General features: G+C 46.6%; 1 protein-coding gene across 12 annotated transcripts in view; it reads right to left on the reverse strand.

Moving 5' to 3' along the window:
* The window catches only part of ST6GAL1 (ST6 beta-galactoside alpha-2,6-sialyltransferase 1), a 119,374-nt gene that overhangs the window by 18,580 nt on the left and 74,712 nt on the right, over positions 1–26,082 (reverse strand). For 4 of the 12 annotated variants that reach the window (XM_064583201.1, XM_045903180.3, XM_045903181.3 and 1 more), the window contains exons 3-5: positions 14,615–14,749; positions 10,232–10,867; positions 3,264–3,361 (exon numbers count right to left, since the gene is read on the reverse strand). In XM_064583201.1, the coding sequence (XP_064439271.1) occupies positions 3,264–3,361; positions 10,232–10,817 (684 nt within the window). In that variant the 5' untranslated portion in view covers positions 10,818–10,867; positions 14,615–14,749. Of the gene's footprint in view, positions 1–3,263; positions 3,362–10,231; positions 10,868–14,614; positions 14,750–23,162; positions 23,273–26,082 lie in introns of those variants that run through there. The other 8 variants (XM_064583495.1, XM_045903184.3, XM_064583402.1 and 5 more) reach the window with 3 other exon arrangements.

Genomic DNA, 26,082 nt, shown 5'->3' on the forward strand with positions numbered 1-26,082 from the left:
AACATTAAACGATAATTCCTCACCACCCCCAGGCCCCGGAAACCACCGTTCTACTTTTCTGTCTATGAATCAGACTCCTCCAGGAACCTCACGTAGGTACACGCATACAGTATGTGCCCTCTTGTGACTGTCTTCCCACTGACTTTCAAACGTACTCAATTCTCTGCGATCTAAAAAAAAATGAAAAGAACAGAAACAGGCCCTGGAACCCTCGACTCTATGGCTCTTGCCCTACTGCTCTTCTGCCCTTCAGAGCCAGCCTTCTTGAAAGAACTACCCGCACTGGCCTTCCTCATTCTTCACATTCATTGTGGCACGCACTCCTGACCCTACGCCCCAGTGTGGCTTCTGGCTCCGCGGCTCTCCCAGGCAGCTGCTGCCGGAGGTCACGGGTGGCCTCCCTCTTGCCGAAGAGAGAACAGTGCTTTTCGGCCTCACCTCGGTGCTGACTACCCCCCTCTTCCTGTGTTTGTTACCCAAAGCCCCTGCGGAGAATTTCTGTCTACACGCGGTCTCTCGTGCTCTCATTCGGCCCCACCGTCTCACTGCCTCAGATACAGATGACTGGTAAATTCTGCCCCCCAGCGCAGAGCTCTCCGCGGAACTCCGGCCCCCTCTGTACAGCTGCCTGCTTGACATCTCTTCACAGGTCTCCACGGGCAGCTCAGATCAACGCTCTCCAGAACCACAGTTTTTATCCCGCCCTCCGTCTGACCCCAGCCCACACAACCCAAAATGTCTTCAAGCGCTTGCAATACCAGGTGCTCCAGCTGGCCAGCCACACGAGCCAGCAACCTAGTAGCATTGGCGGCCCCTCTCCCTTCACCCCTCGCCGCAGCCCCATGAACGCCTCTGGCCCACACATGCCAAATAGCTGTCGGATGCAGGCCCTTCTCACATTCACCCTCATTTCTCATCTGCAGCAACTGCCAGTCTTTCCCCGCAAGAGCCTCCTGACTGTGTCTCTCCCAGGGCCACAGGGCCTCTGAGCAGATGGACGCCAGCAATGTTTGCAGAGTGCGAGTCTGGTCATGCCACAGAGAATATCTCCTGACCACAGCGCCAGGATGTGGCTCCTCCTTACCTTCAGCCTCCGTGTTCACCACACCCCCCATGCACCCCCCGGCCCCCGGGGCCCTGGCCTGCCCCCTCCCACACGTGGCCTCACCTAGGCTGTTGTCTCTTCAGGAGAGACCCTAGCCCTTCTCATTCTCCACGCCTACACGGCTGTCTCATCTCCTCAAGGTTCCTGACGTCCCTGATATGGGCTCTGAGAGCACCTTGATCCTGTCCCTTGTAGTTCCCCGTTGCAACTGTCTATCTCTCTGCGTGAGGATTGACTGTAGCCGTAGGTGGTGGCCCGCGAAGGGGCCCAGCCTGCCGGGCTCCCCAAACCCATCTCAGCGTCGGCCCACATGAACGTAAGAGTAGCTATCCTCCACTGACGTACGTGCCGGGGACTAGCTGCTCTGCATGGTCTTCTCGCTCATTCCTCCTAACAACCCTGTGCTGTGGAGAAGGTACTGCTATTCTCCCCTCTCCACACATGAACAAATGGAGGCATAAGTAACTGACGCAAGATCACTTAGCTATTAAGAGACAGAGCCAGGGTTTCAACCCTAGGCAGGCTGACTGCAGATCTATGTATTGACTATCACATTCTACTCAGTCCTGTCCATATTTGTGAAAGGGTTGGGGGGAGGGAGGCAAAGGTAGATTCAGAAATAGAGGTTACACTGTAGCACTTCTTGAGGTGCTCTCCAGCTCCAGGATTTCTCTGGGGCACGAGAAGGAAAAGGAGAAAGAAGGGAAAGCTCATCCCACCTCCTCTGCCTTATTTTCTAGACTTGCCAGAGTCCAAGCAGCCATGAAGCTCCAGCCTCATCTCCCTCTATAGGGCAACACAAATCCATCCCCACCCCCACACCAGCCAGACCTGTTTGGATATCTCCCTCATTTCCCATGTGTCTCTGTCCTGCCAATACCACTTCTTAGAATGCCTCCCTATTACTATTTCTCCAAATCCCACCCATATTTCAAAGTCTAGCTCTGGTGCCATGTCCTCCAGAGAGTCTCTTGCTGACCAATCTATTTCTTTTAATCTGCCCTCTTAGAGTTTATAATAGAAGTAATATAAAAGCCCAAAATAATAAGGTTGAATAATAAATAGGAATTGAAAGCATATAGAGTCCACTGAGGATATTACAACGACAGAAAGTGATATCATCATCAAGGGATTTGAGAAAGAACAGAAAACAAGATGGCAGCCACTTGCAAAGAAGTTAAGTTGATCAATCCAAGTTCCTTCATACAAAGGTTCCTAGCACTGTGGGCCTCAGATGGAAAGTGGACCATGCAAGAAGCAGCTTCTGCCCAGCTGGTGAGTTCCTGAGGGGCAAGCAGTGAAGAGATCTGAGAGAAACGGAAGTGGAGCCTTATGGCAGAGGAGTGGAGAAATGCAGGTGTATTGGAACAGTACTGAAAGGGCACTTAAGTTCACTCCCAGGGTGTGCTCCATGCCCATGGAGTCCTAGGCAATGTACAGAGATTATACATTGACATAAAAACACCTGAGGTTTATGTGTTTATGCAGAAAACAATAAACATCGATGGTCGTGAGTGAGGTGAATGGGTTTGCAGACCTCTCACGCTAGTTTTGATATACGTGTCATCCAGTTTTGTTTTTGTTTGTTTGTTTTTTACCACTAATTAAAATCTATTAACAGAACTTTGTGGCAAGAGTATTTCTCAAGTCCCCATTAGTTTTGAGAAATCAGTGTATACCACCTGGAAATACTTCAGGAAACTAATTCTCTAGGGGAATTCATGAGGCAATACGTGAATTCGAGCGCCATGTAACACATCATCATCTAGTGATGATGTGTTACGATACTTGTATACTATTTTACAGCTTATCAAACATGCCCACATTCATTGCTTCACTTACGTTCCCCAGCATCCCTCACTCTGATATTCTCTGCCATGTTGTCCCTCATGCAATATTCCCGATAAAACCTGGCAGCTATGGGGACAGCAGAAATCTCCTTTCTCGGGGCAGTGGACACCTCTGTTAATGCCACCTAATGCCACAGGGGCTTTATCATGAACACATCCCCACTTGGGGTCTTGGACTCCAGGACTCAGGAAGGTCACGGGACTTAATTAACTTGGCGGCTCTGATGTGCTCCCAGCAAGTGGGGTCTACATTAGAGCCCACACTGTGGTCCTTCTCTCACTCCAGATCTGCACAGAAGAAATTTTACCTGAGAGTTCATCAGGCGAATGGTGGTTTTCGTGCCCACATCTTGTTGGAAACTGGCTGTGGGCGCCCCATTAAACCTCAGGACTGCGTCATGATCGTCTATAAACCACAAGGAAACAGAAAAGAGGTGATGAGCGCCAGCAACATGCAGAAAAAGAGGAAGTTCTAGAGGGAGAGAGGGCAGGAAGAAGGGGAGGGGCAAGAGAATCATACTTCTCAGTCTTTATCCCATCATGATCCCCATCAGAGGGGAAAAGGATCATATTTGTATGGGGCAACCTGGCACAGTTTGTAGACAGAGATGACCGACCGTCCGCCTGGCCACTGCAGAAGCTAACAAGGCTCATACCGGGCATCCCTGAAATCCCTTCCATGACTCCAGTGTGCCTTAACATGGCAGAGAGGTGACCAGGGCTGGTGTGCTACCTCATGTGGAATAGCTATCCCAGCCACCAAAGGAGCAACCCAAATATTCTCTTGGTATTACCAGTAGGTCATACTTCCATCCCTGTCAGAAAAAGGAAGATGCTACCATAAGCTCGGTGTCACCCACAAGTGCAAAGTCCTCATAGCACTCTGAGAAGCTTGCAGTGCTCAGCAAATCGGGGGGATGTACTATGGTTACCAAGACAACTCCCTAAGTGTGCTATTAGGAATCTGAGGCCCAGGAAGGGTCACAAGCCTGGTTGGTGGCAGAGGTGGAAAAGGAGGTCACATTTTCTACCGAAAAAGAAAAACTCTTTGCCAGAAACAATGTCCTAAATCCAGGCAAGATCAAACAGACCATGTTTTTAAAAATCCATTCACTCCCTGGCTCTAGTTCCCTGTGACCGTAGCTGTTTCAGCAGAGTTTGGAAGACTTGGAGAAGTTTCTCTATGTGGCACTGACCAATCTTCTGGGGGGAGAGAACTAATGACTTTTAAGATCTATCTCAACCTTGAGCCAACCTCCTAGGAGCTCATCCCAACCTGACTTGATCAAGCAAGTTTGAGGATCACCACTGAAATCTGCACAAGGTTTGGAGGTCAGCCCAATTTTCTGTTGTTCTATTTCCCTCCCTGTGGGAAATTTATTTGGGGTGGCTCAATACAAGATGATCTGAAAAAAGAATACTCACAGAATTAAGGGATGAAAGCCTCCCTCTTTCTTTCATTTCTAACGTATGTTTTGAACCTCAGGAATCTAGACATACCATCTAGTCACAAAAACAACCCTGTCTCAATCCTAGGGCAAATTTCATCAACATGGTTTGAAAATTACATGAGATGTGCAGAGTCCAAACTTTATCAGCTTACAGGGCAGGCACCCTGAACTTCAAATAGGGCAGAAGGCACACCTTTACACAACTCAGATTGCAACACGTTTGTCAGTATCAGTCACTGTCTGCAAAAGTGACCCAGCAGTAATCACACCAGAAACGCAGATCCATCAGAAACGTCACTCGGTCAGCTTCCCCATTTCACAGTTGAGCCAATTATTAGTGTGGGCATCCCAGCACCACAACATGACAAAGTCAGATGGAGTCACTGAGAAGAAAAGTCACTGAATAAAAGGACTATTTACAACGTTGTAGGTAGGATTTCAAGAAATCAACAAGGAATGGCCAATACCCCGGGGTGGGCTGCAGAAGCGGCCCCTACAAGCCCCCACATCTGATGTGGCCAGAAGAGCAGGGGCCCTGAACTGAAGATGGCCACCTGTCGGGAGTGGTGGCCCTGAGGGGAACATGGCTCCTGCTAACGTCCAGCCGGCAAGAAGGGAATCAATACCCCATCTGCTCTTTCCTCCTTCCCTCTGACTTCTTGGCCTGAGGGGAGAGAGAGAGAGAGCAGGCCTCAGACAGAGAGGCTGCTTGAAAGGGGCTGAACTTTGAGCCGAGGGAAAGCAGCAGCCCGTGGGTATTCTGCAAGGAGAGAGCTGGGGGGACAGACACCCCGACTTCACTCTCCTCCTTCTCAGTTTTGGAACATCACTTCTGTTGTCCAGACCCAAATAAAAGCCAGAGGGCCAGGAAGCCCAGTTGACACAGTCCCAAATTCAATATCCGCGGGCACAGAGTCCAACAGAAAAGGGAGGAGCGTGGGTTGGGAGGCGTAATGGAGAACACCCAGCACCGGAGGCTGACGATCCATCCTTGGTATTGACCATAAGAAAAGAAAATGCTTTTGTTCACTCAACAAATCCTGATTAAGCCCCTCCTCCCCATCAAGCACAGTTCTAGGTGCCGGAGACAATGGCCGTGAACAAGAAAGACAAGGTCCTTGCTCTCAGAGATTTTGCAATCTACAGCAAGGAGGGAGCCAATAAATACAACCACCAACACTTGAGATAATGACGGACTGTGGCTGATGCTATGGCACAAATAAACTAAGCGGTGTGACAGAGATGCTGAGGGAATCTCCTCTGGAGAGAGTGATGATTCAGGACACGCCTCGGAGCTGAACGCAAAGGAGGGCAGAGCACGGGAAGGGTTCAGGGAAGTATATTCCAGCCAGAGGATGCGGCACTGTCGGGACCCCAAGGGCAATAAGGACTCAGCTGGAGACAAGTGAGGCTGGAGACAAGTGCGTGAGGGCAAGAGAAAGAAAAGACGTAGCTACAAAAGCTGGCAGGAACCAGGCCACACAGGCTGTGGAGGCCAGGTATGAAATTTGGACTTTATTCTAAGAAGAAAAAAAAAAAATCAGTCAAAGAAGAAAACTTTCAAACAGGCCACTAAGTTCATAAAGAAAGAGGAGAGCATCCTTGTTGGCCAAACTGTCCTTTGCTATTGAAGGCGGAAGAAGTTCTGAAATCAAATGGGCCTCCAGGAAGTCACCAGGAAAAATCCACAGCTCCCAGGAGCCCAGCAAACGAGCCTTTGCAAGGGGAAGGCTGCAGAAAACAGGGGCCACCACTTCGGTTGAACTTAGAATTAGAGGACAGGAAAAGACACAAATTAGAAAATGCAGAAATAAATGCGCCATGATATGCACAGGATACAACTGCATGCCTAGACTACTCAACAGAATCGGCTCCTTAGTGAGTTCATCAATACGCCCAAATCCACTGCCTCTGGGTATGGTAACTCTAAGTAGCTGGAAATTGTTATGAAAGAAATTTTATCACAATTTAGACCAAGCTTTTTTTATATTTTCAAAGTAGCTTAATGAATCATATAATCATATTTGGAAGGCTATATTCTGGTCCTGGTTAGGTAAACTCGATATAATATAGATCCGGGCCGGGAAATTATGGCCTGAAGGACAAATCTGGCCTGTTCTCTGTTTTTGTAAATAAAGTTTTACTGAAACATAGCCAGGCCCATTCATTTACTATGGTCTAGTTTGCTTTTGCACGAAGACAGCCGAGCTGAGGAGTTGTGAGAGACACTGTATGGCCTCAGAACCAAAAGTATTTGCTGTCTGGCCCTTCACAGGAAACGTTCGCTGACCCCTGATATAAAGAATCATACTTTCTGAGCTCCACAACCCAAGGATGTCTTCTCAGTCCTCACTCTGCACAAGAACCCCATCTGCCCCAACTCTGCCCAAACTCCACTCCCCTTGCCTTCCATCATATGGCAAACACCTGCTTCTCCCTGGGCCTTCTCACCGGCCTTCTGAATGGCTCTGCCTTCCCTGTGCTTTTCCCTGTCTCTTAAATGTACACTTTCCCTAGGCTTTCTCCTCAGCCCTCTCTCCTGGACTGCAACTGTCACCTCGGGACAAATGATTCCTCAATCTCATCTCCTCCCGCCTGACCCTTCCCTGGAATCAAATACCCAACCGCATAGATATCTACTCAGGGAAATCCACAAATACTTCAGATTCAGCACCTCCGACACACACCTGTCCTCCTCCAGAAGCATGCTCCTCCGTAATATGAGATCGCCCGCTTCCAGGCTAGAAACCCCGGCTCCCACCTGTCACTCAAGGTCATTTCTAGTTAGACACCAATTTCTGTCTCTTCTCAAATCAAACCCGTTCTTTCCACCACCATGATCACCGCTCAAACAGGCCTGGCACTTCTCACCCGGAAGCGGCAGTAATCCCTAATAATAGATTACATAGCAGTCCCCATAGACAAGGGGGTTCAGAGAAATGAGAAATCTCTCCAAAACACACATGATCCCATTACCTGCTCACTCAAATTCCTTCTAGGACTCCTGGCTTAAAGAATGAAACCCTAAGTCTCGATTGTGACTGTCAACTTTCTGTAGGAGCTGACCCCTGCCTACCTTTCTGGCCTTACTCCTCAGCCCCGTTCACCCTGCAGGGTCCCACATCCCAGCCCAACACACTCTGCACTTTTCCCCCACGCAGCCTTTGCTTCTTGCTTTTGCCTCAACCCAGAATGCGCTTCTCCTTCCCTGTAGGAGAGCAAGGAAGCAAGAATATCATGGGATTTTTTTTTAACCTGACAAGGGATTCATCACACCAGAAATTTTATTATAAAGCAACAACCACAGGCGCCAAGAGCAGAGGGGATGAGCATGTGGGCCTTGGAGTCGAAGGCCCCAGTTTTAAGTCCCAGTCCACTATTCACCAGTTGTATGATCTCTGAGACTCAACATTTAGCTCGCCAGTTCACTGGGAACAATAATCGTCCCCGTATCACAGAATTCCTGGAAGGATTCAAAGGCAAGGCGCACTAGGCTCACAGCAGGTGCTTGATAAGCATTACTCCTGTCGGTCATAATGTTTTACAAATATGCTATTGTTTGACATGAAAACTCAAGCCAATCTAAGATACCTTATGGGTACATGTATCAAAAATAATTGAAAATGGCCGTGCCCACCGCTGGCTGGCTTGAGGGACTGCTGGAGACACAGTACATTATTACAATCCCTCCAGTAAACAATTTTGCAATGGACAAAAAAGAGCCACAAAACTTATCTTACTTTGGTCTAGCCCCATGGCTGTGGATATTTCCCCTTTAGGCAGTTAAGTCATCTGCACAAAAACCCTGTTAGCAGTACAATTTGTAAGAGCAAACAATTTAAAGCCATCCAATATGCTCAATAGTCAGCAATAAGTGGGACAAATTGCAGATATAGTGGAAAGGCCATGGGCCTGTCATGTTGCCTGATACTCCCAGGCCTTCAGCAAAGGGCCTTCCCAGTCTCTTTCCCGTTTGTATTCTAAGCTCCTGCTCCATGAGGTTGAAAGCTCCATGAATGAATACAAGAATGAATAGAATTCCTTAAAACATTTGTTAGACTAAATGCCCAGGGGAATGCCCTATTGAAAGAGCAGAACACTGGAAGTCCAACATGCAATGTTCGTTACATCTCAAGAGCAAAGTCTTTCTAGGGAAATACATACTTGAAATTCTAACTGTAGTCTACAGAAAAAGTTTATTTTACTGTGTACGTAAATCACTCCAAACTTTCACGGAGTGCATCAAGATTGTAGTTCTGATTCATAGAAGTATCGGGCTCTGCTGGAAACTGTAACCCAGTTCTGGCCAGGCTGTCAGTGATGAGTTTACATGAAGAAGAGGATCCGCTAGCCCCTGGGATATTCGAAACATTACCATTATAGAGCAAAAATCAGGAAGAAAGAAAGGAATTTAGTTACATTATGGGTGAACAAAAACCAGTCACACTGAGCTTCTAGAAAACAAAGTCCAAAAGAAACCAAAAAGGCAAAAGCAAAAGTTGGGGCAGGGCCAGTTATCTTGGCAGCCTTTATTAGTGAGTGCTGCCTATTTGGGAAGGCACAGAATGTGATCTCACCACTTCTTCCTGCTCCAGAGAATCCAATTTGGGTCTCCTCTCCTGTTCTTCCTTTGAGAGCCTGTGCTTGGTTTCAGACCCTTTTTCCTGGCAGTCACAGGAAGGGAATAAAACAGGAGACGTATGACCTCACCTGCTCCAGTACCTTCCAGAGCCTGCAAGAAGAGCAAGGCTTTCTGTGCTATGCTTCCTTTAGCCTGATTGATTTCACAATAATGGAAAACACATTCTCTCAAAATAAGGGAACTAGGGAGCCCTAAGCCCAAAGTCCTAAGCTTTGTGTTGTACACATGTTTACAAACATGGACAGACCTTCCATCTTTATTAACTGTGAAGGATTTAAAAAAAAAAAAAGCAAGTTGATATATTCTGACCGGTGACTTTTATTTAGCCTTTTCTGGGTCACAGACACCTCTGAGAATAATCGACTGGAAGCTATGGACTTTTTCTCTGGCAAAATGTACAGACTGACTTACCACACACACACACACACACTGTATGCACACCTAATCCACAGGGATTTTGCACACAGCTTTAGGGATTCGTGAACCCCCTAAAGTTGGTCCACAGTCCCCAAGTTAAGAATTCCTACTCTAATTAATGATCCTCAAACAGAAAGGCTGAAAATTATTCAGGTAGTTAAAGCCAAGAGAGACAATTAATCCTCAACTAGCCAGTAAAATTACAGAATTTCAGGACCAGAAGAGATCGGAGAAATCAGTGCTTCTATTATTTTTAGAAGTCAGTTCCAGTGTGGTGCCTATCGGTAGTGGCAGAACTCACTTTTCCAACAATATCTTCTGTAAAACAGCACTATTCTTTTTCAAAGATTTTATTTATTCATTTGAGACACAGAGATACAGAGAGAGAGAGCACGAGCAGGGGGAGAGGGAGAAGCAGGCTTCCCGCTGAGCAGGGAGCCCGATATGGGGCTTGATCCCAGAACCCCGGGATCACGACCCGAGCTGAAGGCAGTCGCCCAACCAACTGAGCCACCCAGGCGCCCCAGAACAGCACTATTTAAAACAGAGAAAAGCAAAGCTGTTCTCACTGATAAAGATGCCGGGAGCCTGGATGGATCCCCACCCGTTCGGCTGCCCCCGGGATACCTCTCAGTCACATGAGAAGGCTGCAAAACTCTGCGGTGGGCCCACTGTGCTAGGTCACAAGCCCTACTTGAGCTGCTCCTCTCTAGTCCCAACCACACACTCGGCCCCAGAGGAGCAGCCCTAACACCCCAGAACCCACCTATTTCTCGGCCCAGCTGGGAGGACTTCAGCGATCCGGCTGATGAGACAACAGCACATGTGCCCCATGGCCCAGCCTTGGTCCTGATGTTCTCCTTGGGCAGGAAACCCTCCCATTCAGAGGTGTTGAAGGGAAAATCTGTGGCCTCTACCATGGAGACGTTCACATGGTCCCGGAGGTGGCAGTGCAGGGCCTCTGCGCTGAACTTGACACCGGGCCCTGGCCCCTTATAGGACACTTTGTACTTGTTCATATTCAGATAATTCCTCCAGATCTTCTGCAGCCTGGGGACGAGGTTTTTGGAAGAGCTGTCCTTGTTCCACACCTGGAAGGAGACCTGAGGCTTGGCCTTGGCTGGGCCCCGGGGACTGCTGAGGGCCTGGCGGCCCCTGGGGGAATTCTGGGTGCTGCTGGAAATCACAGCCTGTTTCTCCAGACCTCTCAACAGCTGGAATTCCTTGGTTTCCAACTTAAGGGAATCATAGTAACTCCCTTTCTTCTTCTCCTTCCACACACAGATGACTGCAAACAGGAGAAAGGCCAGCACGCAGCAGCTGAACTTTTTCTTCAGGTTGGTGTGAATCATAATGAAAGATGTGTTCAGGGCAGCCACTCTGTTCTGAGCAGAAAACAAGCCTAGAAAAGGTAGGATGAGACAAAAAAAAACAAAAGACAAAAAACAAAAAAAAACAAAAAAAACCCGATGTGAACAAAATCTAAAAGTAGTGACAGGCAAGAGGTGGAGTGATGAGCTGGGCAATGGATTCAGAGGGAGGAGACTCACTTCCAGCCTTTGGTCTACCTCCCACCAGCCCTGCAGCCTGCAACAACTTGAAGTAAACATTCGGCCTCAGTTTGGGCTTTGAATGTAGACAGCAGTTCTCAGACACTCCCCTTTTCCTCTCCGAGCCATGAACACTTTCTGTATTCTCCTGCCATTCATTTTTACACCCTAACTCTTAGTTTTGTGTTGTCTTGGTCTAGCTCCCTGACTGCACCCTGAGCTTGGTGAGGTCAGGAACCACAGCTTACACACCACTGGACTCCTGGGGCCTTATGCTGTGTGTTCAATGAACACATGCATACTTGAAAAACTAGGAGAAAACCAGGAGGAAAAAGGAAGAGCAGGATGACTGGTCTACCTCACAAGAATCCAAACTCCCTAAAATCCCAAGGGGCCCAGCATCCTTTTAAAATTGCCAGACCTCTGTCCACAGACAGTGCCATAGACCTGTGACGCATCTCTCTAAGGGTTGTGATGTTGGACTCCTGCTTGAGAAGAAAACCAGTAGTTAGCTTACAGCATAACACCTGGCTTCACAGAGTGCCCTGCAAGAGTACTATCAAGTGGCAGGAAGCTGCCTCATCTCATGGTAAAGGAGAGGAAATCTTGGTAAGACAGCAGACACGTGACAAATTAAGGAGATAAAAACAAAGATGCATCAAGTAAGATGTTATTTCACCTAATTTCTCCATAGACCAGGGCCCCGCCACGTACAGCTCCAGCCGGCACCATGTATGTACATGATAGTCTAGTAGGAAGGGCATCCCCTGAGCTGTGCAGAGAGGCCTGACCATCACTAGCCAGGAAGGTGTTACAATCTCCGTATCTATAGATTAGCAGCCTAAGGCTCTGAGAGGTTAAGAGAAGTGCCTAGGATCACAAAGCTGAGTAAACGGTAGCACTAAAGTTCAAATCCAAGAGCACTTGATTCCATAATCCATGTCCTTTTCAGCATAAGCATTCACAGAACTGCTGAACGTTCTGGCAAATGGATTTTATTACAAAAATAGAGCCTCATAGTCCCCTTTATATCTGGGTAAAGCCCTACTTTGTTTTCTCAGAATTTATTGCATAACTGAATGGAAGATGGAAGTACTTTGAACTCAAACAATGTCTGTATCTTCTGGAAAACATTAAATTCTTTCTTAAATAACTGGGTTTATTTACCATAGTGAGTCTAAGCAATCACCCCTGGGGTTTTGCTAACCCACTAGGGATCCATAGTTCTTTCCTATGGAGCCCAGTGCTGAGGATATCCGGGACAAGGGGTAAAAGTACTGGACTAGGTATTCACAAAACCTGGGTTTCCCCCCCCATTCTTGGTGACTTTGGATAAGTTACTAAACCTGTCTCTACCTAGGTTTTCTGTAGAATAATCTCTCACTCATGGAGTTCTGGGATGACCAGCAGAAATGGTATTTGAACTAAGTCATTGCAAAGGCACAGGAAGTGTTCTGAACAGAGACCAGAGAGTAGCCCCTTTGGCTGGAGGTCATGTGGAGACAGTGCGGGACAGGGAGAGATGGCAGAGTGGAACACTGGCCATGACTCATCAACCCGAGCTCACGTCCTCATCTGAGACTCTTTAATGTAAGTGACATTGAGGCCATTCCTGGAATCTATGGGCAGACCAAATCGTGCTTCTCACCACCCCGGACTTCAGGAACAGGTGGCTCTGGGGAGAATGGGCGCTTGCCTTGAGCTGCAGAAGTGTGGGAAGGTACAGAATGTACACAGAGGGAGAAAAATTCAAACGTGTGGTCGTGAAATGGGGGAGGGGGCTTTGTGGCAGGTCAGAAAACTGATCCCATGGCTATGAGAGCTAAAGAACTCAAGAAGAAGGGAATGGAGCATTTAAGAAGTGCCTACAAGATGGTAGGCTCTCTAGCTGCAATGTCGGATTTCGTATTCACTGCAACACTATGGCATAGTATTCACAGCCCCACTGGAGAAAATGAAAACACTGAGGCTTAGCAGAGTTACAGGGCTTCTCCAAGGTCAACAGGTAGTCAGTGCCAGAACCGGATTCCAACCTAGGTCTGTCTGACTCTAAAAGTTTATGGTCTTGGCACTAAAAGGCATCTGTATTAAAAGACAGTGAAAAGTCAGCATTGACCAAACAGGACTCAGAAATTAGGGGCTCTGCAGGAACAAGTCACTCAGCCAGGCAATCCCAGAAAAACCCCCTTGGCCATGGGCATGCCCCAGCCCTCACCCTCGGGCACTGTTTTCCCCTCAGGCGGCCCCTTCACAGTAACAGCCTTACGAGACCCAGAATAACCCTGTCACGTAAGCAGAGCAAATTGTATTGGCTCCATTTATAGTTGAAAAAACTGAGGTTTTATATCTATCGATTTATTACTTATTTATTTGATCTCCAAAGTTGCACGAGTGATTTGGAAGTGGTGCAGTTAAGAGTTGGGACTTAACTTTCCTTGTGTATGTGTGAATGAGACAGGAGATAAGGGGGCGGGACCCGATTCACCGTTAAGGCTCGGAAGGGGATGGTGGTCACCTTCCTGCCAGCACCTATCCTCCAAGGTTGAGGGTCCCAGAAAAGACGAGCTCCTCCAAAGAGCCCTGCACAAGAGTCCTGCCACTTTAAGACAGCCTTAGCCTTCAAGGTCATGGCCCTGGGACACTCATCTGAAAGCTCACCTTGGGGCTCCCCAGGTGTCCTGACTGACACCACCCTCTGTTGAGGCTCCAAGTCTACTCTCTGGCTGGAGCTTCTGCTCATAGACAACAGAGAGCTCCAAGACCCTTTATCCCCTCTCCAACTTCTCTAAAGAGACAGGGACCGAGGAGGTTCCCTCTAAGCAGCCCAAACGGAAGGAAAGGAGTAGTAAATTTTTCTCCCCTAATTCTTTGGGAAAACATATCAAGCTTTGGATTTTCCAGATGTCTTAGCCTCTGGGCCTTTGCACTGCTGTCGTCTCTCCCTTGTCCACTTGCCTGGCAACCAGACAGGGTTAACTTTCTGCTTCCGGCCTCCCATGGAGCACCCACTCCCCCTTCATTTCTAATGTTTAGCAATGCTTGCTTTTCCTGCTGACCCTGCTAGAGGGGAACTCCTCCTGGCTCATGCCTGAAACCCCAGCATCCGGCACAGTCCCCGAAATAGACTGGGTTTTCAATAAAGCATTACTGAACTGATGCTACTATATCAATAAATCCTTACTACCCCCACTGGGCTTCTAGAAGAATCCAGTACCACCCACATTGTCACCTATAAAGAACAAGGCAACCCTGAAACAACAGAAAGAAAATCTCAAATTAAGGTTCCTGCCCTGGTTTACTCATCACTACATGCCCAGTACCAAAGGCAGGGCTTGGAACAAAGTAGGTGTTCAAAAAGGGTGGGCTGAATCACAGAATAACTTCAAATCTCACACTTACCGTTTATAGACACAGGCAAACCACCTATCCCCCACCCCCCACTGAATCAGAACTAAACAAATACGTGAAGACAATAGCGAAGCTGTAGTCAGACCTCGAGACTCTGTGACTCCTGGCCAGCACACTCTACCACCCCATTTTTTAATTAGGAATGTACCCTTTCGCTGCCCCCATAGCCCATGCCTCCAGGTGTTCCTTACCGCTTTTGGCTAATCCCCCTGGGGCTGCAGGCCCTTCATGTCCTTAGGAACCAGTGCTATTCTCCATGGGAGGAATGTTTGCTTTATTGGGTCTGGAGGCCAAGGCTCATTTTTCTCTGGATGATCAAAAAACATCTGCAAAGGCCAAAAAAACAAAAACAAAAAAAACCAAAGAGGAGGTAAGAGCTGGTTTCCAGCAGGGGCAGGGTTAAATATTAACAAGGCAGACAGGCCCCTCTGCAAGTTTCCTGGCTTCCACTACAGCTCAATCCAGGAAGCCTGGAGAGCTCAGAAAAAGAAACACAGAGACAAGAGCCCATTATAGGTGCTGTGCTCAGGGTCGTGAATAGCAGAGAAGGCATAGAAATAGCCTGATACTAGATAAGAACATGCTAGAAGGATAAAGCAGGCACCACAGACCAATCTAGGAAGAAAGGATTGTTCAGTCGCTGGTCACACAAATAGTAATTTGGGGAGAGAAGATTCAGATCATCCCTGAATATACTCTAGACGATTATTTATTATCAAAGAACACTTTATGAGATGTGAAATTTCAATCAGTATAATGCTAACTGGAAAAAAATAAGTTGCAAAAGTTGTATATAGTTGTAAATAATATTCTAATCAAATCCAAAAATTTTTTTCTTCAATGTACATGTAAAAAAGAGAAAGGACTAGAAACAAAACAAAATAAGGTAAGCCTGGATGGTAAAATAATGAATGTTTTCATGTTTTACAGTTTCTTGTATATTCCAAAATTTCTAAAATGTATATGCATTACTCTTAGTGTTGGAAAAAAGATTATAAAAATACAATTTTAGAAAGCGTGAAAACAGAATTCTATGTTTGTCAGCTCTTCTGACGGAATGTAGAAAAATAGTAAAAGAAAACTTTGATAGAGTCACTTGCATGAAAACTCCCACTTGTCTCCAAGAAAATGCTGTAATTAAAAGGACAAAAAGAGTCCAGCTGCACAAAGGGTAAAGAGAGTCAAAGCTTCTCAAAATAAACAGGCCCTCCTCATGAATGGACAAATCACAAAATTGAAAACATAATTAACAGGCATATAAAATTATGGTGAATCTTGAGAGAAGCCCAACTAGGACAACTGGCATGTTAAGATGCCAGTTTATAGAATTTACCTGAGGCAGCAGTTTTCAAAATGATAATACTCATTACTGCCCCGGTTATAATACAATTGGTATATTTTGAGGGAGCAAGTAGAAATTAACTTAACCTTTCTAGAAAGTAACCAGGTCATAGAATTAAGAGCTTTTGACTTGCAGGAAATAAGACAATAAATAAGTGAAAGGAGAACAAGAGGACATATTTTGGTGTCTTCGCACATAAAAGACTCCTGACCTTTCACAGTTGTGGTGAGGTTTGGAAGAGGATCAGTGGGATAAAGAATGAGTTTTATAAAGCAGTATGTACATGCAAGAAGGAAAATAGTTTTCAGTTGGGAGATTTCTATTGGTGAAAATCTACGGCTAACAACTAAGGCTTCAGCAAAAGGGAAATAGTTAAACTAGGGTACGTCCACCTGATAGAAAGAATATATATATATATACACACATACACACACATATATAACAATATTAATTAATTTAAAATATATAAGGTAATAACATAATATATATAAATAATTGTGTGAATTTATGTAGCAATCGGGGGGAAAATTCTTCAAATATTAAAACAAAAAAGTGAAACAGAGAACGTTATCTGTGCATACACCATTGTGACGAAAAGTTACTCAAGTCCAAATATCTAGAAAAAATGTACATGATTGAGACCTGAAAACAGTTGAGGAACAAGCTGAGAGAGGACTTCTCATCTCTCAGTCTGACTTCCTTTATTGTGCTCCTGATGTCAGTGGAGTAATTACGGCGAAACTGTTAGGGATGATACTGAAAATACCTTGTGTGTCACCTCGATACCCGCTGTCGGGGTGGTCTCCAAGCCTGTCCTAAGAGATGCAGCCCTCACAGAGCGCAGAGAAAGCCACGGTGGCCACAGCTGGCTCCCTCCCACGACCGACCGAGGGGGAGGCCCCCGCCCGCCCAGCAGGCCTGAGGTTCAGACTGACAGGTGGGCAGGTGTGGGCGGGCCGTGGGTCTGTCTGAGGGGGCAAAAGTGAGAGGTGTCCTGGTGATCTTTGTCAAAAACTCAGGGCTCTCCTCATCTGTTCAAAGCACTAGCTCTCGGGCAGACTTCTGGGAGAGTCTGAAAATATCTCTGAGAGCCCTACCCCTTTCCCAGTCATGGATGTTACTTTTGTGGCACGAGTTTGCAATTATGCGGGCATTCATATTATTATTTGATTACCGTCTGCCTCCTCTACTAAAAATGGAAACTCCTTCCGTGGAAAGCTTGTCAGCCTTCTTCGCTACTATCTGCAGGGCCTAGAGGAGTATATGGCACGTGGCAGATAATTATTTGTGGAGTGAATGAAGGATCACCAGCTCTTAAGAGGTCTGTGCTTTCCTCAGGCATCACTGATGGAAAAGGTTCTTTCTTGGCCCCCTCATGAGGAACACCGCGGGCAGCCCGCTGCTCTTTAGGTGACGCCTCTTGCTTATGCTGGTTCACTGCCATCCCCCCGGTAAGTAAGCTGCCGGGGCATGCGACTTTGGTTTGAGTTCAGTGCCCAGAGAGCAGAGGAGTGCAGCTAACGCAGATCTTCCTCCCCCTTCCAATCACATCTGCTCAGAACAACTTGCCCTCCTAGGACAGAGCAACCACTCCCTGCTCTTGATTTCTAAAAACCAACTAGCTGAAACAAAGTAGTGCAACTGTTGATGTACATCTATGGTAGGTGATAAGAGTCTTCCAGAAACAGTCACTGCTGCTCATGAGATTGCAGCCTGGTGAACTTCAACCCGCTGCAGAAGTTATAACAGAGTCCTCAATCCTCCGGGTGAGAAACTTTAGCAATCATGGCCATAACAGCTACCGTTTATTTAGCACTAGCTCTGTGCTCAGCACTGACTAGCTTCAGGGTTGAGGGTCAGAGCTCTGGGATTAGACAGATCGGGGCAAGAGTCCAAACTGTCTCTCACCAGTTACATGACCTCCCGCAAGCTACTCAACCCTCTAAGACTCAGCTTCTTTATCTGTAAAATGGGAATAATAATAAAAGAGCTGATCTCGTAGGAGTGTTTAAATAATCAAGTAAGGTAATACACCCAAAGGGATCACAATAGGGCTTGTGACAAAAATTTTATGCATCATTTCATTTGCTTCTCACCAGGCCCTACCCTGTGTGTACCATTGCTCTCCCAAATTACAGATAGGGAAACTAAAATAGGCAAGAGGAGTGATTTTCTCAGCGTTAACTCAATTATGGCACTCCAAATGCCCTGTGCTCTTTCGTCTTTTGCTGCCCTGCAAGGAAAGTTCCTCCCGACGAAATGTTCTTTCCTACCCTGTTCACATGGGGTCACACCCACTCAGCACCCACACTGTCCCTGGCACCAGCTTAAGTGCCCCTGCGCTCTGAACACTTTCTTGACTCCACGGAGGTCGACGCGACTCCAGTGAGCCCGTTCTGGCTCTCAGGACACTATGTGACATTTATCTGCTTGCAGATGGGATATCCCACCCAGACTGACGGTTCCTTTCAGGTTTATTTCTGGCCGCTCTACATCTAGCCAGGTTCTGAGCCAGAAGAGGGACGGGCTCAGTCACGTCTGAATGACAGGATGAAGCTAGCTCTGATACCACCCTTCCCCATCCCCCGTGTCCTTCAACTGCTACACCCACACTCACTCACACACCCATCACCTTCGGTTGCTAGAATCCCCTTGGCAGCCCTGTCGCTGCAGATGTTCATTTTGTCTATTGGGTACACTGAGTGACAAGGAATTTATCATCTCCCGGGGGCACACAGAGCTATGTGAACAGCTCTGCCCCTTAGAAGGTCTTAAAATGAAGAGAAATCCCCCCCCCACCCCAGCCCTGTAAAAATAAATCCAGTGGGTTAAGCACTGAGACACGCAGAGCCTGTGCTCAGTGCTGAGAACTTCACATGCACCAACTCATTTCACCCTCACACAACCCCGTGCAAACCATGCTGCCTGCTACCCGCCTTGGTGAAGTCATTTCCCCTCCACCAGGACACTCTTCTTCATTCCTTGAATATCTTCGCACCTGGCTCACTATAATCCTCCCCACACTATTTCTGCCCTGCCTCTTGGGGATATCAACGTCCACATTCAGAACCATTCTAGTCCCCTGGTCTCTCAGTTCTTTGTTCTCCTCTACTCCAAAGATGGCGACTTTAGCCACTCACCCCCAACGTCATATCTCTGATCTTATCATTTTCAACAAGTAACTCCACAGTCTTGATTTCAGGCACCACCACCCTCAATCCCCGCTCCTATCTTTGTAGTTTAGCCCAACTAGTATTGACCTCCAGCTATCTTCCTGTGGTTGCTCCTACCACCTTCTCACTGTCTCCCACTTCCTTCATGTCCTCACTTCCCTTCCTACCCTTCAACTCCATGGTCGGTCATTCAGTTGGCCTCTCTCATCACACAATGTTGGATAAACCCTAATCCTGGTTAAATCCAACTCTCTGTCCTCCTCTACACCTGCAAGTATGCAGCTGCATGGCTAAAGAAAATCACAAAATAATACTTATCGATTTCACTTCAAGTTCATGATCACTAACTGCAAGTAGCTCCTTCATGCTTCCTAGCAATCACATGTTACTTTTCTGGTCAATTCACCTGCCAGTTTCCTAGAGGACTATCTGACTTTCTCCCCATGGAAAGTCCCCTCATCTTCCCCTTCCCTCGATGAACTTGCTACTTATTCATACGGAAAAAGGAAGCTATCAGAATAGAATTACCACACACACAACATACCTTTGTACCACAGCTACTCATCATACTTGCATTCATGCCCAAATGACCTCTTGTTGCTAAGGATGAATTGGCTGCACCCAACACTTGGAATACCCAACATTTGTTCCACTAGGTCCTGTATACTCTTATCTACTTAAGGATATTCTTCTACAAAATCTCCCCTTTTTCTTCTGCATCATATGTAGCCCTCTTTCAAAGATCATGCTTATCAGCACACAGACATGCTATTGTTTCTCCTATCTTAAACACATACACACACACACACACACACACACACAACACCTCTCTTAAGGCAGCCACCACCTGACCCTGATCAGTCTTAGCATCACTAAGCGTGGGACACCTAACCAGTACGTGCCTTCTGACATGCAGTGACATGTACGTGCAGTGACATGAAGCATACAGCACCACCTCTGAAAAAGTCTCACCTGAAATGTTTAATCTGTATGTAATTAAGCCTTTACGTGTAACCCCAGTTTTTAGAAAACACAGGAGAAAGAAGAACAAGTTACAGGACACCACAGAGAAGTTATGAGACAAATCCAGAAAGCAGGGCGTTCTACAGAACAACTGATCTAGTTTCATCAACAGGTCAATGGGCAGGAAAAACAAATGGCTTGAAAGACAAAAATATCACATGCAATGTGCGGACTTTGCTTGAACCTTGATTTGAACAAAACACCACTGGGGATAAATGGGGATATTTGCATATAGATTTGGTATTATATTATACTAAGAAATCATTATTAATTTTGTTAGGTAGAACAATAAGTCTTATTTTATTATGATTACATAATCTGGTTATGTTGGTTTTTGGGTTTTTTTTTTTTAAGTCCCATGCAGGTGAAGTGGTTAGAGATGAAATCTACTTTAGAACACTTTGGCCAAAACATAGATGAAGCAAATATGAAAAAATGCAATGTCATATAAAAAAAAAAACATGTTCAAATTAAGCTATGTAAGGAATAAAGAGTGATTTGCAGACTCTTTTTGGACAATATCATTTGGGAGTGGGCAGAATTTGAAAGAGCTTGAAAAGAAAGTATAGGAGACAATTTTTCTGTTTTGCTGAAGGAATTTGCTGCAAAAGATATAGGACTTTACAACAGTCACAGATTTAGCCATGGCACGAGTTCTAAATAACTTCATTTCCCTGTCCCTCCTGCGCAACTTCTTGACCTCATCTTACCTCCCAGCTCCTGCTTTCTTTCCTTTGCAGTAAAACTCCTTGAAAGAACTGTGTGCAGTGTTTCTGATTTCCCTCTTCCCATTCGCACTTGAATGCACCCCAACAAGCCTCCCCCATCTCTAGGAAACTGCTCTTGTCCATGGTCACCAAAGACCTTCATGACTCCCGTGTTGCTAAATAAATGGTCAGTTCTCGGTCTTCACCTTGTTCAGCTCATCAGCAGTATTTTACCAAGTTGGTCATTTCCTCCTTCTGGCTTCCAAAACCCACACTCACTCTCCTGGTTTTTCTCCACCTTACTGGTCATCCCTCATTAGTCTCCATTGCTCATTCCTCCTCATCTCCCCCATCTCTGTGCACTGAAATGACCCTAGATTCTATCCTCTGTTCTATTGACACTCGTTTACTGGTTGTGAGCACCCTGTGGCCTGCTTCCTTCCACCCAGCCTGTCGTTTGCACTCAGTACATGTTTGCCGACAGGTACTGAAATGAGTTGAGAAAGCAGGTTCTGTCCATGAGTTTCTATGGAAAGAACCTTCTTAAGAATTTAAAAACAGGGCGCCTGCGTGGCTCAGTCATTAAGCATCTGCCTTCGGCTCAGGTCATGATCCCAGGGTCCTGGGATCGAGCCCCGCATCAGGCTCCCTGCTCAGCCGGAAGCCAGCTTCTCCCTCTCCCACTCCCCCTGCTTGTGTTCCTTCTCTCGCTGTATCTCCCTCTGTCAAATAAATAAAATCTTAAAAAAAAAAAAAAAAAAGAATTTAAAAACAGCAACAACAAAAAAAGCCGGCTGGGAATGGGGGTGTAGACTAAAACGCTGCCCTCACTTGACCATCTCTCTAACATCTATTATCCGTGAGCGGAAGCAGCATTGCACAGAGCGTTGGTGGTCAGATTGTGAGCACATTGCGATTATCGAGTGACTTGTTGAACTGCAGATTCCTGAATTCTCCCTCAGTCGTTCTGACCCAAGCAGTCTGGGACGGGGCTCAGAGATGGGCATTTAGCAAGCACCCAAGTGACGCTGATGTAAGTGGTCCCCCCTGCACACCACGCTCTGGGAAACAGGGGCCACCATCCCTCAAAGCGAGATCTGCAGTTTGGGGCTAGTTTGAGAAAGCTTTCTCAAGATCCAGGATGAGAAGAGGACAGATATCAAATGTAATCCTCTTTTATACTAATTTGAAAGAGTAATTTTATGCCTATTGAATCTAACAATCACTTTAAAAATAAGGCTTGTATTTTAAATGTCCTTCATTTCACTATTCCAATAAATCCTTTTCATTGTATTTTAGGAACTACTGATGTGTGACAGGTTGTGGGGGGAAAACCTGATTCTTCACGGACAGTTTGCAAAGCCCTGGCTTTGGAGAAAGAGTTCACGCTCTGTCATCTCAAAACCCCAGATTCAAATTCTGGCTTTTCTATCTGTCCATTAGAGGAGGATAGGCCAGTTCGTCAACTTCTATAAGCCTGGTGTCTTCATCTGTAAAGGATGGATAATAAAATTTGCCCCTGCAGGGTTGTGGTGACAATTTAATGATAGACTTTATCACTTTGTTGCAGCTAATAATTAGTGAGCTTTCACCATGTGCTAAGTGCTTTCCATACGGTAAAGCTCCTGTAATTTGGCAAAGCTCATTTAATTCCTGCAGCAACGAGTGCCTGAGGCAGATTCTGCTATCAACCACTTCCATAGTCCCCAGAGAGGTGATCCAGGCTGCTGACTCACTCCCAGCCCTTAGCTCCTGAGTTCTATCAGCGGGAGCCAGCATAGGTCAAAAAATTAATAGTTACGTCAAAATATTTCTGACAAGCCACAATTTTGCTCAAGTTAGAAACATGGTAAGCAACAGGAAACCAACTTGTAGTTAATCAATCTGCAGAGAGAGTAAAAGGAAGCCAGGAGAGATTTCACAGTGTCTGGGTAGCTGTGTTTGCCCAGCCTCCGAGCTAATGGTGGGAGAGAGGGAAATCCTGCCCAGATCAAAGCCCTGAAGATAAAGGGGCTTTCATTCCTGCTTGCCCCAACCTGTTCCAGACCCGGGCTGCAAAAACTGTCTCTTAACAGAGATTAGATCTTTTCCCAGCCAGGCAGGGACTGATGGAGAAGGAAGGCCTGAGTACATTTCCCTGAGGTTTTCGAAAAGCATGAGAACAGAACTCGGTGGGGGGTACTGAGTCCCCACCACAGATGGTGCAGCTGCTCTGTGGTTTCTGACCAGGGCCAGCCACTCCGAATGGGTAAGGAGAGCTCTGGACTCAGGATGAACAGAGCCACGGCAAAGGGAAATCACAGGCCATTTGCTCCTGTCCTCAACCTCATGCCTTCCACAGTTGTATATTTGTAGAAATATCTGCCTTCCCATTTGACAGGTATCTGACTGAAAGGAGGCACTTCGCACCCCAACAGCTTCCTCTCTGGATGATGCCCACTGCCCAGTACAAGCGCTCAGAGCCCCAGCCCCAGCCCGTATCTTGCAGTCTTACCACACCGTGAATCACTGTGCACTCCACTCCACCAGTCAGAGTTGAGCCAAGAAAGAAGAGCAGAAGAGCCTATAAGGAGGGTTGAACAAGCACTGCACGCCTCGCAAGCAATAGGCCCACCCCTTTTTCCTTCAGCCCACACCCAACAGAGAAGCTGAGAGAACAGAAAATCCTCCTCAGGAAGTGGGACTGTTTCACCTCCTCTTAATATTTAAAAAAGAATGATGTTTATATGATAGCAGTTTTTACACATACAAATGGGTACAGGGAGTAACACAATGAACTTGATTTCAGAACCCAGCTCCAAAGAGTACCAACAACTTGCCAACTTGATGTGTTCCCCTCCCCCTCTTCCTTCTCTGGTGTAATTAAAAAAAGCAAATGTCAGCCCTCGAATCCGTCTCCATCACCAGCTCTTCTCCATTGGCGTTCCATGAGAAAATGAAGCCCTAATGTCCTACGACATCCATTTATGTCATAAATGAACTTACCTCGATGGCATCCAGGATGGTATTAGCTATGTGCCATCCTTGGGAGACGTGGGACCAGAGGCCCTCAAATAATTTTCTATGGAGCTTAATTCTCTATAATCTGTCACACACACCCTGGGTTCTGCTAAAAAATACGTGAGGATATATATGGAACCACAGTGCCATTAATACCCAATCCACATTCCAATTTTTACCAGTTCTCCCAAAATTTACACTAAATTCCTTAAATGAGGATCCAAACATTTTGTGTGGATGATATACCACTCTCAACTCTCTTTTAATTTATAGTAGTTCCCCACACCCTTATTTTCCTTTTTTTAGGACATATATTTGTGGAAGAAACGAAGTCGTCTGACCCATGGAACGTGCCTAGTACTGAATCTGGTGGAGGACCTCCTTATGGTATTGTTTAACTTCCTCCTCTCTGCTCTGTGTTTCCTGTAAACGGAGTGTTAGATTTCAAGGCTTGTTGAGATTCCATGGTTTCAAGTTTAATGGTTCTCCCAAGTTTCTTATATGTAGGAGGGACTAAGTCCTGGTTGTCTAGGGGGATTCAGGGTAAGGGACATGAGCAGAGAGGCCTGAGCTCCTCCACTTTGCAGCAGTCCCAGAGTCCGTGAGAACAACACGCACAAATACTTAGAGAGAGAGAGGCTCATTCATGCTTCCAACGCTTATTGCCTACTGCGATCCAACCGGAGATACGGCCGTGCAGAAATCAGCCAGAAATCCCACACCCCCCCAGAACTTGCCTTCCAGTGAGGGCAACAGTGGAAGAGGAAAACAAAATAAATATGTATGTGATGCTTTGCAAGTGGATAACTGCCATGCGGAAAATTAAAGCAGGGAAGATGGAATAGGGACAGCAGGGTGTATGAGGGCAGGGAGCAGATCAGTGTTAAATTGGATGGTCTGAAAGCTCCACTGAGAAAAAGGCATTTGAGCAAAGACTAGAGGGAGGTGCAAGAGGGGTCATGCAGATTTCTGCAAGAAGGCAATTCCAGGTGGATGGAACAGCAAAATCCCTGGGCAGGGGCTGTCCTGACCTGTTTCAAGAACAGCATGGAGGCCAGGAACAGAGCAGGTGAAGAGAAGGGTGGCAGACGATGAGGCCAAGAAGCGTTGGGAGCCAGATCACGTAGGGCCTTTGGCTGGTGTAGGAGTCTAGCTTTCACCCCGAAGAAGGCTCGGCTGACTTAGGTTTGAAAGGGATCATTCTGGCTACTGTGCCGAGAATCAAGAGCTGTACATAGCAGGGGACAGGAAGTAAAAAAGAAAAAAGAAAAAAAAAAAAAAAGGAAGACTTTTCAAAAGGTTATTGCAACAATCCAGGTGGAAAAGGCCATGAGCCATCTACTAAGCTCCTTCCCGGGTGCTAGCAATTTAGAAATGTTACCAAACTGAATTCTTACCAGCACCCTATGGGGTGAGCTATTACGAATCCTCTTTTATAAACAAAAAGGAGGGCGCCTGGGTGGCTCAGTTGGTTGAGCGACTGCCTTCGGCTCAGGTCATGATCCTGGAGTCCCGGGATCGAGTCCCGCATCGGGCTCCCTGCTCAGCAGGGAGTCTGCTTCTCCCTCTGACCCTCCTCCCTCTCATGCTCTCTGTCTCTCATTCTCTCTCTCTCTCAAATAAATAAATAAAATCTTTAAACAAAAAGGAAGCTCCAAGAGTTTAAGCCATTTGCTCAAGATATCATTGCCAATGGTCAAACTAGATGAGTCTAACCCCCCAAACTGCTCGTGTGATCCAACATATATCTCTCTACTCAGGGCCCTTCAAAGGGCTCCTAAGAGCCTGGCTGCTTTCAACTGCCATGGCTGGTCACCATCTTGGACCTTCTGGCAACACATGTTTACTCTGCCCTGATCACCATCTCCTTAACCCCTCAGTGTGCAAACCTCATCCTCCTCTGTACCTTAGAACCTAAATTTGCTGTCCCTAGAGACCCTGAATCCCTACTGCCCCCAGAGGGTACCTTAGTGAACCACAATGCCTCTGAGAAGCAGTCCACTTGTCCTGGCTTCCAGAAGCCTTCACCTTGATGGGCTCCCCTTTCTTTTTTTTTTTTTTTTTTAAAGATTTTATTTATTTGTTTGACAGAGAGAAAGACAGCGAGAGAGGGAACACAAGCAGGGGGAGCGGGAGAGGGAGAAGCAGGCTTCCTGCCGAGCAGGGAGCCCGATGTGGGGCTCGATCCCAGGACCCCGGGATCATGACCTGAGCCGAAGGCAGACGCTTAACCGACTGAGCCACCCAGGTGCCCCAATGGGCTCCCCTTTCTTAACTTGTGCTGGCTGGGCTGCCACTTAATCTCATAATGATTCCCCTTCCTGTTTCTCATGTCAAGGATGGCTGGCTGCCCCACCAAAACTGTGATCCTTCTGCCATTACAGAGTAGTGGCTGAAAGTGGCAGCCCAGCCAG

The sequence above is a fragment of the Mirounga angustirostris genome, unplaced genomic scaffold (assembly GCF_029215605.1).
Source record: "Mirounga angustirostris isolate CCGP_5_RB_7025 unplaced genomic scaffold, mMirAng1.0.hap1 SCAF_1, whole genome shotgun sequence".
In the NCBI taxonomy this organism is placed as follows: Eukaryota; Metazoa; Chordata; class Mammalia; order Carnivora; family Phocidae; genus Mirounga; species Mirounga angustirostris.